Source organism: Bos grunniens, chromosome 22 (genome assembly GCF_055505025.1).
Source record: "Bos grunniens cultivar Pamir isolate PY7600 chromosome 22, Bosgru_T2T1.0, whole genome shotgun sequence".
NCBI lineage: Eukaryota > Metazoa > Chordata > Mammalia > Artiodactyla > Bovidae > Bos > Bos grunniens.
The window spans coordinates 52,551,087-52,563,514 of NC_141186.1; the positions used below are offsets into that span (position 1 = coordinate 52,551,087).

The window sequence follows — 12,428 nt, forward strand, 5'->3', positions numbered from 1 at the left end:
GTTCCTAAGTTGGAAGTCTAGTGAAGTTCAGTGTAATTCTACATAATCAGGGTATTTCATATTAATAACCAAGTATAAATTATTTTAGAAATTGTATTCTGAGTGTGAAAGATTTGGTTTTTCATTAGCCTTTATGTTGCAAATATAGTAGTACTCTTTACCTTTGAAGCTATAGTGACTGATATAACCCTTTAGAAGTTAAAGCTTTGGGAATTCCCTGGCTGTCCAGAGGTTAGGACTCTGTGCTTTCATTGATGAGGGCCTGGGTACTTCAGGAAACTAAGGTACCACAAGCTGTGTGGTGTGGCCAAAAAAAAAAAAGAAAAAATTTTGTTGAACCTCTTGTGTGTTTTTTCAGAGTTTAACTTTTTAATTTTATATTGGAGTATAGCCAAGTAACAATATTGTGGTAGTTTTAGGTGAGCAGCAGAGGGACTAGCCATACATACATATGTATCCATTCTCTCCCAAACCCTACTCCCATTCGGGCTGTCACATATTGTAACATTGAACCGAATTCCACATGCTATGTGGTAGGTCCTTGTTGGTTATCTCTTTTAAATAGAGCGGTGTGTACATGGCCTTCCTGAAGTCCCTAACTTTCCCTTCCCCACTGGCAACCGTAAGTTCATTTTCTGTTTTGTAAGAAAATCCATTTGTATCATTTCTTTTTAGATGTCACATGTGAGGGATGTCGTAAGATATTTCTCCTTCTCTGCGTGACTTACTTCACTCAGTTTGACACTCTCTAGGTCCATCTGTGTTGCTGCAAAGACATTATTTCATTCTTTTCAATGGCTGAGTAATAGTCCATTGTGTTTATATACCACAGCCTCTTTGTCCATTCCTGTGTTGATGGGCATTTAGGCTGCTCCCCTGTCTTGGCTGTTGTAAGCAGTGCTGCAGTGAACACGGGTGCATGTATACTGTTAGCTTATGTTTTCTCTGGATGTGTGCCCAGGAGTGGGATTGCAGGTTCATATGGTAGTTCTGTTTCTAGCTTTTTAAGGAGCCTTCACACTGTTCCTCTTGTTGGCTGTATCAGTTTGTATTCCCACCAACATTGTAGCAGGTGAACTTCTTCTATTTTAAACAACTTAATTGAGTTTGAAGCCCAAGAGACTAATCAGTGTACACAAATATGGCATTTATAATAGTTGTAGTTGTGGTATTCTGCAACCTTAGAATATTTTCGTATCATCTAAATGTTGAAATTCTAAGCATGTTGATTCCTTATCACTTTTTACAGACTAGATTCTTTAGTTCATTCCACTGCAGTGGTTAGTACATTATTTCAGAATGAGTGGTTTCAGAATTGTATCTAATTAAATCTTTGTCATCTTCCAGCTTATTTCACAATTGAATAGATTAGTGTTCTTCAGGAGTTTAGGTTAAAATAACAGAATGGGTTTTGAGCAAGAAATGTAGTTTCCTAATTATATAAGCTGATATTATCCAGATGAGACAGTATTACTCATACCTAGGTTCTCAAACTTAAGTGTGAGTTGAAATTACCTGGAGGAGTTGTTTTAACCTCACCTCCAGAATCTGTAGGTCAGAGGTAGACCCTGGAATTTGAAATTCAAACAAGTTGCTCGGTGGTGCTACTGTTGCCTTGCATGCTTAGTTGATAAGTCATGTCTGACTCTTGTGACCCCATGCACTGTAGCCCACCAGGCTCCTCTGTCCATGGGATTCTCCAGGCAAGAATACTGGAGTGGGTGGCCATGTCCTTCTTCAATGGATCTTCCTGACCCAGAGATTGAACTTGCTTCTCCTGTGTCTCCTGCATTGCAGGTGGATTCTTTACTGCTGAGCCACTGCTGCCTGAGGGAACCACAGTTTGAGAGCCCTGGCTCTAAAACCAGAGCACGAGGTCAGTGTTTTCATGTTTCACTTAGAATCTCATCAGCATCGCCTTAGTTTTGCCAAGCTCGGGCAGTCCTCTGAATTAATGATGACTCGACTTACCATTTTTCAGCGATATGATGGTGCCAAAGCAATCATATATTCAGTAGAAACCACGCTCCAGATTGTGAATTTTTAATCTTTTCAGGGCTGTGATATGTTGACAGCAACACTCTCGTGATGCTGGACAGCGGCATTGAGCCACAGCTCCCAGTCAGACATGTACTCGTGTTCAGCTCAGTTAAGTCGCTCAGGCATGTCTGACTCTTTGGGACCCCATGAATCGCAGCACGCCAGGCCTCTCTGTCCATCACCAACTCCCGGAGTTCACTCAGACTCACATCCATCGAGTCAGTGATGCCATCCAGCCATCTCGTCCTCTGTCGTCCCCTTCTCCTGCCCCCTATCCCTCCCAGCATCAGAGTCTCTTCCAGTGAGTCAACTCTTCGCAGGAGGTGGCCAAAGTACTGGAGTTTCAGCTTTAGCATCATTCCTTCCAGAGAACATCCAGGGCTGATCTCCTTCAGAATGGACTGGTTGGATCTCATGAGGGTGCCCAATGTACTCATGAGGGTGACCAACTAATACAATTAGAGCCATTCTGTATTCAGACAACCATTTTTTCATTTTGGTATTTTGGTATTTTTCAGTATAGTATTCAGTAAGTTACATGAGATATTCAACACTATTATAAAATAGGCTTTGGGTTAGATGATTTTGCCCAACTTTAATGTCAGTGATCTGAGCACATCTAAGGTAGGCTAGGCTAAGTGATGACATTCAGCAGGCTAGGTGCAGTAAATGTAATTTCGGCATTGCAGTGTTTTCAGCTTAGGATGGGTTTATTAGCATGTACCTGGAGGAGGGCATGGCAACCTGCTCCAGTGTTCTTGCCTGGAGAATTCCACGGACCAAGGAGCCTGGCAGGGTACAGTCATGGAGTTTCCGAGAGTTGGACACAACTGAGCAACTAACACACACACACACATACACATGCATTAGGATGTGCCTCCACTGTAAACTGAGGAAGATCTGTGCGTATCTGGCTCTTGGTTTTAGTCCGTTTCTTTCTTATTTGTAGATAATGTCATAATTATATTCTCAACTGTAGTGCTGTTTCTGCTTTCCCTGCAGTTTCTAGGTTGAGGAATTAGAGTTGTTGTTTTAACTCGAATCACTCATCTTCTTAAAAATTGATAAGCTCACCCATATGCGTGCACAGAATTTACATTGTCTGTAATCCCAGTGGTAACCACCTGCAGGGTTCTTCTCAGGCTTCTTTCTTGCTCATTCAGAAGTTTTCTTTCTCTGTGTAATGGGTTCATACTGTTCTGTATCCATTTTCTGTGTGAACATTTTTTTCATGTATAAAACTGTTGTAGAACATTTTTGATTTTTTTTAAAAAAACATGGGCTCTCATTTATTTTGATGTTTTTCAGTGGCTTTCCCTTTGAGCAGCCTTGTCCAGTCCACCCTGCTGCATGTGGCTGTGGGCTTTGTTTGCACCTTTCAGAAGACTGTGCTGTCACTCACAAAGTCTTCAATCATGGTCTCTCTTTCTCAACAATCTTCAGTAGCTCCCCACTCTTATAATCTGCCCCAGGGTGGCACATCCACCCCTTCTTCCCTCTGCCAGGCAGTGTTTATGCTGCCTTATCTTTATTTTTTTTGTAAGAGGCCACTTGGATGGAAGAATTTTTAAAATAAATTTACTCATTTATTTTTGGCTGTGTTGAATCCCCTAGTTGCAGTGAGTGAGGGCTACGCTCCAGTTGCCACGTGCAGGCTTTTCACTGTGGGGGCTTCTCTTGTTGCTGAGCACAGGCTCCAGGGCACCCAGGCTTCAGTAGTTGGGACACATGGGCTCAGCAGTTGAGGCTCTTGGGCTGCAGAGGACAGGCCCAACAGTTGCAGTGCACAGGCCCAGTTGCTCCACGGCATATGGGATGTTCCCAGACCATGGATTGAACCCGTGTCTCCTGCATTGACAATTGGATTCTTATCTATTGAGCCACCAGGGAAGCCCTGTGCTGTCCCAGCTTCAGGGAGCGATTAGTTCTCATCTTTCAGGCATGAGACCTGCTTGGGTTTGACATTCATTCTCAGTTGTCCCCCCAGCAACAGTGACTGTTAGGAATATCAAGACGTGCCTTCAGCAGGCCCCAGAGAATGTTGCATCTCATATTCTTGTCAGGAGGATAAAAGCTGTCCTGAACTCAACTGTGGTAAAGCATGTCCGTGGGATTGTTCTGGCACAGGCTTCGGTGCACCTGTTCTAGGCAGTGTTTTGTCTTTGAATGAAACTGGATCATTAGCATATTTCTGGCCTCCTTCCGCTTCACACGGCCCCATCAGCTTGTGTTAAGAGCTGTATAAGAAGCCTCCAAGAAAATCTGTGAGTCCAATTAGAAATTTCCTTCAGGTCCAGTGCCTGGGAGTGGTCATGCCTCTTCTGAACCATTGGTTTGATTTTGTTTAAACCATACCTCTCTTTGCCTTGGTCCCTAGGGAGCTCATAGTCTCATTTATATTCAGAGTTCTCTGGCTTGTGCGTTCTTCTGGCTTATAACATTGTTTTTTTTTTTTTTTCTTTTTAATAGCTAGACATTTTGCTCTTTCTCTCAAATTTTACCATGAAAAACAAATTTCATGTCTTTTCTAAACATTACAGTGATTACATTCTTGTCTCCAAATCTGTCTTGCTATCCTATATCCTTTCATTTTTTTTCATATACTTGAATCCCTCTGAAGCCTGCTTTTGCTTGCCCCCTGCCATTTCCTCATTGTTTTTTGTTGTTCCAGTTTTCTCTTGTGGTAAATATACAAGTTTCCATATTAACCATTTTAAGTGTACAGTTCAGTGATATTAAAGAACATTTCTAAATTTTCGCAACATCACCACATTCTTTCTGTGCTGTGGATAGTTGTGTCTGACTCGGCGACGCCGTGAACTGTAGCCCACCTGGCTTCTCTGTCCTTGGGATTCTGCAGGCAAGAATACTGAAGTGGTTTGCCATGCCCTCCTCTAGGGGATCTTCCCAGCCCAGGGATCGAAGCAAGGTCTCCCGCATTGCAGGCAGATTCTTTACTTTCTGAGCCACCAGGGAAGCCCAAGAATGCTGGAGTGGATAGCCTGTCCCTTCTCCAGGGGAGCTTCCTGAGCTAGGAAGCGAACCGGGACCTTCTGCATTGCTGGCGGATTCTTTACCAGCTGATCTACCGGGGAAGCTCATTCTCTCTGTATCTCTCCTCATTTTGCAAAACTGAAACTCTATATCCATTAAGTAGTAGCTCATTTTCTCCCCTCCCAAGTACCTGGCAGTAACCATCCTAAATACTTTATATGACTATGATTTTGACTAAGTATATCATGTAAATGGAATTATACCCTGTTACTCTTTTGTGACTGGTGTGTTTCATGTAGCATAATATTCTCATGTTGTAGCATGGGTCAGAATTACTTCCTTTTTAAAGCTGAATAATATTCTGTGTATACCTCATTTTGTTTATCCATTCATCTGTTGATAGACGTTTTTATTGTTTCCACCTTCTGGCTGTTGTAAGTAATGCTGCTGATAACATGGGTATACAAACTTTAGTTCAAGTCCTTGTTTTCAGTTCTCTTGGGCCAGTATGGAAGTGGAATTGCTGGATTGTATGGTAATTCTATGATTCGTTTTTTTGGAACCATCAGACTGTTTTCCCCAGAGGCTGTACCATTTTACATTCTTGCCAGCAATACACAAGGGTTCCAGTTTCTTCACATCCTTGCTAACACTTGGTGTTTTCTCGTTTTTTTGATAGTAGCCATTGTAATGCCTATGAGGTGATTATCTCTCTTTGTAGTTTTTATAAAATATTTTTTTGATGAACAAATTTCTTAAAGGATCACTTAAAATCAACATAGAAAATGGTTGCATAGTACAGATCTCAACTATTCACTGAGAATACATTTTAAGAATAATTTTCTTTTATTATATATAAACATTTATTTTAATAATACTCTTTATCACTTTAACTTACATCATTCCAGTATGAAAATGTTTCATTGAAGAGAGAATATTTCTTCAGAACTCTAAATAAAGAGCTTTACCTATCAAATGTGCAGCCGTACAGTCTTTAGAAATATGTAACTGTTCATTTCACAGTAATACTTCCCCTTTAAAAATTTGTCAGTTCGTCACAGGTTTAAAGTACAAGGTGCCTAATACTCTGAAGGTATATGTAGTGTAAGTGAACCAAAGCTTTTCTCAAATATCAATTTTTTGTAAGTCCTACAAATTTGTGTGAACGTATTTGTTGTATAAAATAAATATTTTTTCCTGTTTTTAATTTGTAATATTCTATAAAACTCAAACATTTCATATCTATCATGGGCAGCTTATTTTAGCATTTTACCTGTAAAAAACACTGATCTATATACTTAAAATGATTTCTTGAAAAAACATTTTCTGTAATATAGTCCAGCATTTAACAAATAATACAATTAAAATTTATCCCTTGATTAGTATTCAGATTAAGAGTAACTTTCTTAATGTTTGCAAGTGAAGACTTATGACCTGAGATAGGATCCGTTGACAGCATCATACACTGATTCAGAAAGATATCTTCAGTAACTAAGGTGGAAGTGGAAGTGTACTCTAGAAGATATGAGCCTAGAAGGGAGCAGCATTTCTAAATCTCATTTTACATGTGTACTTTGAAATTTATTATAGCATAAGCAGTTTAACAATTAAATATCATAATCACAGAGCTGACCTTTTTTTTTAATATTCCTGAAGTTCATGTACTCAATTTGACCTTAAAACCTTTTAAAAGTATTCATAATTTAAATGGTAAATACTCATATGTACACCCATGGCTGATTCAGGTCAATGTATGGCAAAACCCACTACAATATTGTAAAGTAACTAGCCTCCAATTAAAATAAATAAATTTTTAAAAAATGGTAAAGACTGCCTTAAATTTGTGCTTATACAGTTTATAAAATGGATGAAAGAGACAACAGAGGAGATATCTAATAAATTGAAGTAAGGTCGTAGCAATATGTATTTAAGTATACTGGCATCTGCTTAAATTCACAAAGAAAGAAATGATGAATCTGTATTCTGAACCCACAACCTAGTATCGATTGTGTGTGTGTGCTAAGTCTCTTCAGTGTGTCCAGCTCTTTGTGACCCTATGGACTGTATATAGCCCACCATGCTTCCAGCCAAGAATACTGGAGTGAGTTGCCACGCCCTCCTCCAGGGGATCTTCCCCACCCAGGGATTGAACCTGTGGCTCCTGTGGTTCCTGCATTGCAGGCTGATTCTTTACCTCTGAGCTGCCGGGGAAGTCCAGTATTGATTGTATATTGTCTCAAATTACTAGCCCCCTGCTTCACTTCACGTTGCTAAATCCTGCCTTCCTAAATGTTTATAAATGGTCAGGAGTCTGGATTGACACAGTTCAGTGGTGGGTTTTTGTTTTTGTATTTTTAATCCGAGCAGCTGTAGCACTAGCACTGTCCTGGGTTCAGAGCAAGTTCTGTTAATATTTCTGAAGTGTTTTCCGTGGTTGCTATTGACTCATTGTAATTTCAGTTTGCATTTCCCTAGTGATCAGTAATGTTGAGCATATTTTCATGCTTTTATTAGCCATTTGTATATCTTCTTTGGGGAAATGTCTATTCCAGCCCTTTGCCCATTTTTTAATCAGATCACTTTTTAAAAATTTCTATTTATTTGTTTTTAAACTTTTAACTTTGTATCAGATTTTTCTGTTGTTGAGTTGTAGGACTTTTCTTCATATTCTAGATATTAATCCCTTGTCAGATATATGATTTGTAACTATTTTCTCCCATTCTGTGGGTTGCCTTTTTACCCTTTTGACAGAATCTTTGTGTTTTTGGTCCATGCTGCACAACCAGGGGTTGAATCTGGGGCCTCGGAAGTGAGTATGCAGAGCCGTAGCCATTGGATCCCAGGAAGTTCTCTGTCGATAGTTTCTTTTGATGCACACAATTTAAAAATTTTTATGAAGTTCAGTCTGTTTACGTTTCATTTGTTCCCTGTGCCTTTGGTGTTACACCAAGGAATTGCCAAATCTAACATGAAGCTTTTGCCCTTTATTTTCTTTTAAGAGTTTTTATAGTCTTAAGTTCAGATCTTTGATCCTTGTGTATTCATTGCTGCCAAATTTTGTAAAGGGGTACATTCTGAAAAAGCCTTGTACATTTCAAAGGACTTCTCTGCTTATTAATGTTTATTATCATTAAATTGAAATATACACAAAAGCAGAGAGTAGTGATCCATTGTGATGTATCACTTAGTTATGTCTCATCCTTACCAATACTTTTTTCTTGGCTACGCCACACAGCATGTGGGGTCTTAGTTCCTCAACCAGGGATCGAACCTGCACCCCTGCATTGGAAGCGCAGTCTTAACCACTAGACTGCTAGGGAAGTCCCTTTTATTTTATGGGGGGTACTTTAATCATTGTGCATTCACATAACTCCCAGAACCAGACTGAGAAGAAATAGTGCATTGATTATACATATACAGAACATACATACAGTGTATGTTGCATATAAAGTAATACAGCGATTTCCCTCCAAATTCCTTAATACATTTTCTCAAATAACATGTCTTAGTTTTTAGATGAATTGCAAGCACAGTCTTGTGTCCTGACACTTGTTATTTTTCTTTTTTTTTTAAGAAATAAGAGCCGACCTATTGGGTGTGAAGTGATATCTCATTATGGCTTTGATTTCTGTTTCTATAATGATTAGTGATGTTGAGCAGTTTTATGTGCTTTTTGACCATTTATATTCAATGTATCTATTGAAGTCCTTTGCCCTTTTTTTTTTTTTTTTGGCCATGCAGCGGGCACATGGGATCTTAGTTCCCCTACCGGGGATCAAACCTATGCCCATTGCATTGGAAGCACAGAGTCTTTTGGATCCCTAGGGAAGTCCCTACTTACCCATTTTTGAATCGAGTTTTTTGTTGTTGCTGAGTTGTGGCAGTTCTTTCTATATTCTGGGTATTAATCTCTTCTTAGATATATGACTTGCAAATATATTCTTCCATTCTGTGGGTTGTTCTTCACTCTGTTGATAGTTTTCTTTGAGGTACAAAAGTGATTTTGTTATCTGTTGTTGTTGTTTTTCTGTGCTTTTGGTGTCACATCTACAAAATCCTTTCAGAATCAGTATCATGAAGGTTTTACCCCTATATTTTTAAGAGTTTTATTAGTTCTAGTTCTTTGTTTAGGTCTTTGATTTTGAGTTAGTTTTTGTATATGATACAAGGGTCCACTTTAACTTTTTTGCGTGGGGCTGTCATGTTTTCCCAGCACCAGTTGCTGAAAAAACTTTTACCAGGTGTCCTGTACCTGTACCATCTCCTGGCTCTCTTTGGCATTCTCTCCCTCACAAACAGGTCTTCTGCATGTTTTGTGTTTGGAATGCAACCATCTTCCATGTGGTGTTTATATTAAAAGCTCTTGAGACAGTAATAAAATCTAAACTCATCACACCTTCACTTTTGAGAAAACTCTCAAGAAGCATGGTACTTTGCAGAAGAACACACTTCTCTCAGGAAGCCACAGGCAAGAGGCTTCCGTTCTGTGAGGTCTGGACATACCCATGTGTGGCTGAGAGCAGGAGTCTGGTCCTGGCCGTACTTCTGAGACCAAGGCTGAGGGCACCCTACCTCTGGGCCCGCAGTCTTACAAAATGACAGGGCTGCCCTATTGAACTCCTGCATTGTTTCTAGCTTTAAAACAGATTCTTTGCCCATGTTCTTAGCAGTCAGTTCAGTCCATTTGTTAGTCATTGCTGACCACGTCAAGAAGGAATGAAAATGTAGGTTGCTGGTGTTGTGGAAGAAAGTCTTCAGTGTATCTGTTGATGCTGAATTGTGCAGAGGGGTCAGCGTCCTGTAATGGTTATTTGCGATGATCATCACAACTGTTTAATTTAGTCTTCCTTCAATACGAGTATTGCTGCGCCATCCCAACAATTATCCTAATTGTGGCAATATTCATCCTCTTGAATATGATGTTTTCAGGCTTCAAATTCTTTGAAATCAGCTTTCGTTCGTTAACTGAAACTCCTTTCTTTTTTCAGTACTGTTAATTTAAGTCTGCTGAAAATCCTTCCAGCTTATTTGGGTAATTTTAATGCTTAGAGAAGCAGAATTTCCTGTCCTGATCATTGATCCACTTTGCAAATCAACTTGCCCTCCAAAGATGAATTCTTTGCACCAGTGGACTAGTTTAGCACAGTGAACAGACCTATAGTGACTTTCCTCTCGGCACCAAAGGAGGTGCTGACCACTCTAGGGAACACAAAGGTGATTCAGCTGTGACCTCCCAGGAGGGACTGCAGTCAGTCAGGGGAGGCTGGGGAAGTCAGAATAAACACAGGGCCAAGTGGAAATACAGTTGCAGAAGCTCAGAGTAGAAGGCTGCTGCTCCTAGAAGGAGGCTTTCACTTTTTTTTTTTAGTTTTAGCTTTTCAGGGCAGTACTGTATTCACATAGCACAAAATTTAAAAGGTACAGCAGGGTATACACCAGAACGTTTCCCTTCCATCTTGCCCCTGGCCACCAGATCCTTTTCCCAGAGGCAGCCAGAGTTACAAGTTCTCGAGTGTCTGTTCAGGCCTGTTCTGTGCATAATACAGACGAATACACAGAGAGCTCCTTTCTTTTACATGAAAAGTAGCACACTTGCTCTTTTCTCTGTTTGTGATAGATCGTTGTCAATACGGAAGAGCTTTTTATTGTCTTTTACAACTGGAGAATATTCCATTGTCAGGATGTACTTTTATTTAGCCAGCGCTCTATGGATGGATATGTAAGGTGTTTTACATTTTGCTAATGCAGACACCACTGAGGCGCGTTCTGTATACATCGGTCCACGCATGGCCAAGGGCGTGTGTCCATTCACTTACCTGAGGCAGGAGTGCTGGGTGGTGAGTATGTGCTTCTGTGATTTTGACAGCTCTTACAAGTTAAACCTCCGTAGAGGTTTTGTCCATTTAGGCTCCCAGCCAGTGTGGCAGTGCCTGTTTATCCACACCCTCACCAACGCCGTGATATCTCACAGTTTGGACTTTGCCAGTTTTTTTGTTTGTTTTTAAATTTATATACTTGGCCGTGTTGAGTCTTAGTTGCAGCACAGGGGATCTTTGTTGCATCATATGGTCTCTCTGGTTGTGGCACAGTGGCTCAGTGGCTGTGACTCGCGGGCTTAGTTGCTCCAAGTCCTATGGGATCTAGCTTCTGGACCAGGGATCAAACCCGTGTCCCCTGCATTGCAAGGCAGATTTTTAACCGCTGAATCACCAGGAAGTCCTGATCTTTACCAGTTTGTTAGCTTAAAAAAACTAGATTTTTTTCCTCCAAAACGTCATAGTTCATCCTGTAGAAAAGTTAATTTAAGGTTTAAGGGCCATTTCAGTTTTCTGTGAAGTCAGTTTGTATCCTTGGCCTGTTTTTCTACTGGGCTTTGGTGTTTCTTAATTTTGTAAAAAAAATTATATAGGAAGAAACTTTGCATTTTGTCAGTGATAGGAATTGCAGTTATATTTTTATAGATTTTAAAATATTTTTTATTGATACTTAGAATGGTTTTGTCATGAAAAAAAAATTTGATTTTTAATTGACTTTTTAAGGCTTATGGGTTCTCTGTCATACATAGAAAGATTTTCCCTGGTAGAAGTGTATGAAAAATTATCCTGTGGTTTCTTAAAGTACTTTTTATGTTTCATTTTTTACCTTTTATCCATTTTTTACCTTTTTACCTTTTATGTTTCATGTTTTACCTTTATCCATTTGAAATTTTTTTTAGTGTGAAGTGTGGGTCCAACTTAATTTTTCCGAATTGGCTGCTCATTTGTTGAAATACCTTTTATTGAACAATTCATCTTTTCCCCACTTCTTTAAATATCCTTCATCATTTACTATGTATGATGTACTTTGCCACATACCATGTATATTGGGTCTATTTCTGGACTTTCAATTGTAGATATTAATCCATGTTTTAATGTGTTGGTATCATATTGTTTTAGTTACCGTAGTTTTATAGCATATTTCAGTGTTTGGTAAAGTAAATTCTAATTCATTATCTTTATTTTTCACAACTTTCCTTGCTGTTTTTTGTTTTTCTTTATGAACTTTAAGACAAGTTTGTTTGTTAAAAGTCCTGTTTGTTTTTATTGGGACTAAATTACAGTTTTAGCTTAGTGTAAGAAAAGTGACATTTTGATGATGAATCTTCCCTGCTAAGATTACATGCCTTTCTCTCTGAGTTTGGTTTTAGTTTTGATGGATTTCTTAATACACTTGGATTTTATGCCAAGTGTATTCTCAGGTCTTTCTTGTTTGTTTTTAATGCTGAAGCATTTTCCCTTCTACCTACTTGATGATGTATGTGGAATTGTTGATTTGTATATATTAATTTTCATCATCTTACCTGATTTTTAATTAATTATGATAGGTCTTCAGTTGCTTCTCTTGGATTTTTTAGG

The 12,428-nt window shown here is 39.2% G+C and overlaps 1 protein-coding gene across 3 annotated transcripts in view; it reads left to right on the forward strand.

The window, feature by feature from the left end:
* Positions 1 to 12,428, forward strand: part of ELP6 (elongator acetyltransferase complex subunit 6) — a 78,613-nt gene that overhangs the window by 32,535 nt on the left and 33,650 nt on the right. The window contains exons 7-8 of one of the 3 annotated variants that reach the window (XM_086368329.1): positions 1,798 to 1,876; positions 10,783 to 10,871. The exons of 1 other annotated variant lie outside the window; for it this stretch is intronic. In XM_086368329.1, the coding sequence (XP_086224455.1) occupies positions 1,798 to 1,876; positions 10,783 to 10,871 (168 nt within the window). The remainder of the gene's footprint in view (positions 1 to 1,797; positions 1,877 to 10,782; positions 10,872 to 12,428) is intronic. One more of the 3 variants, XM_086368331.1, reaches the window with a different exon arrangement.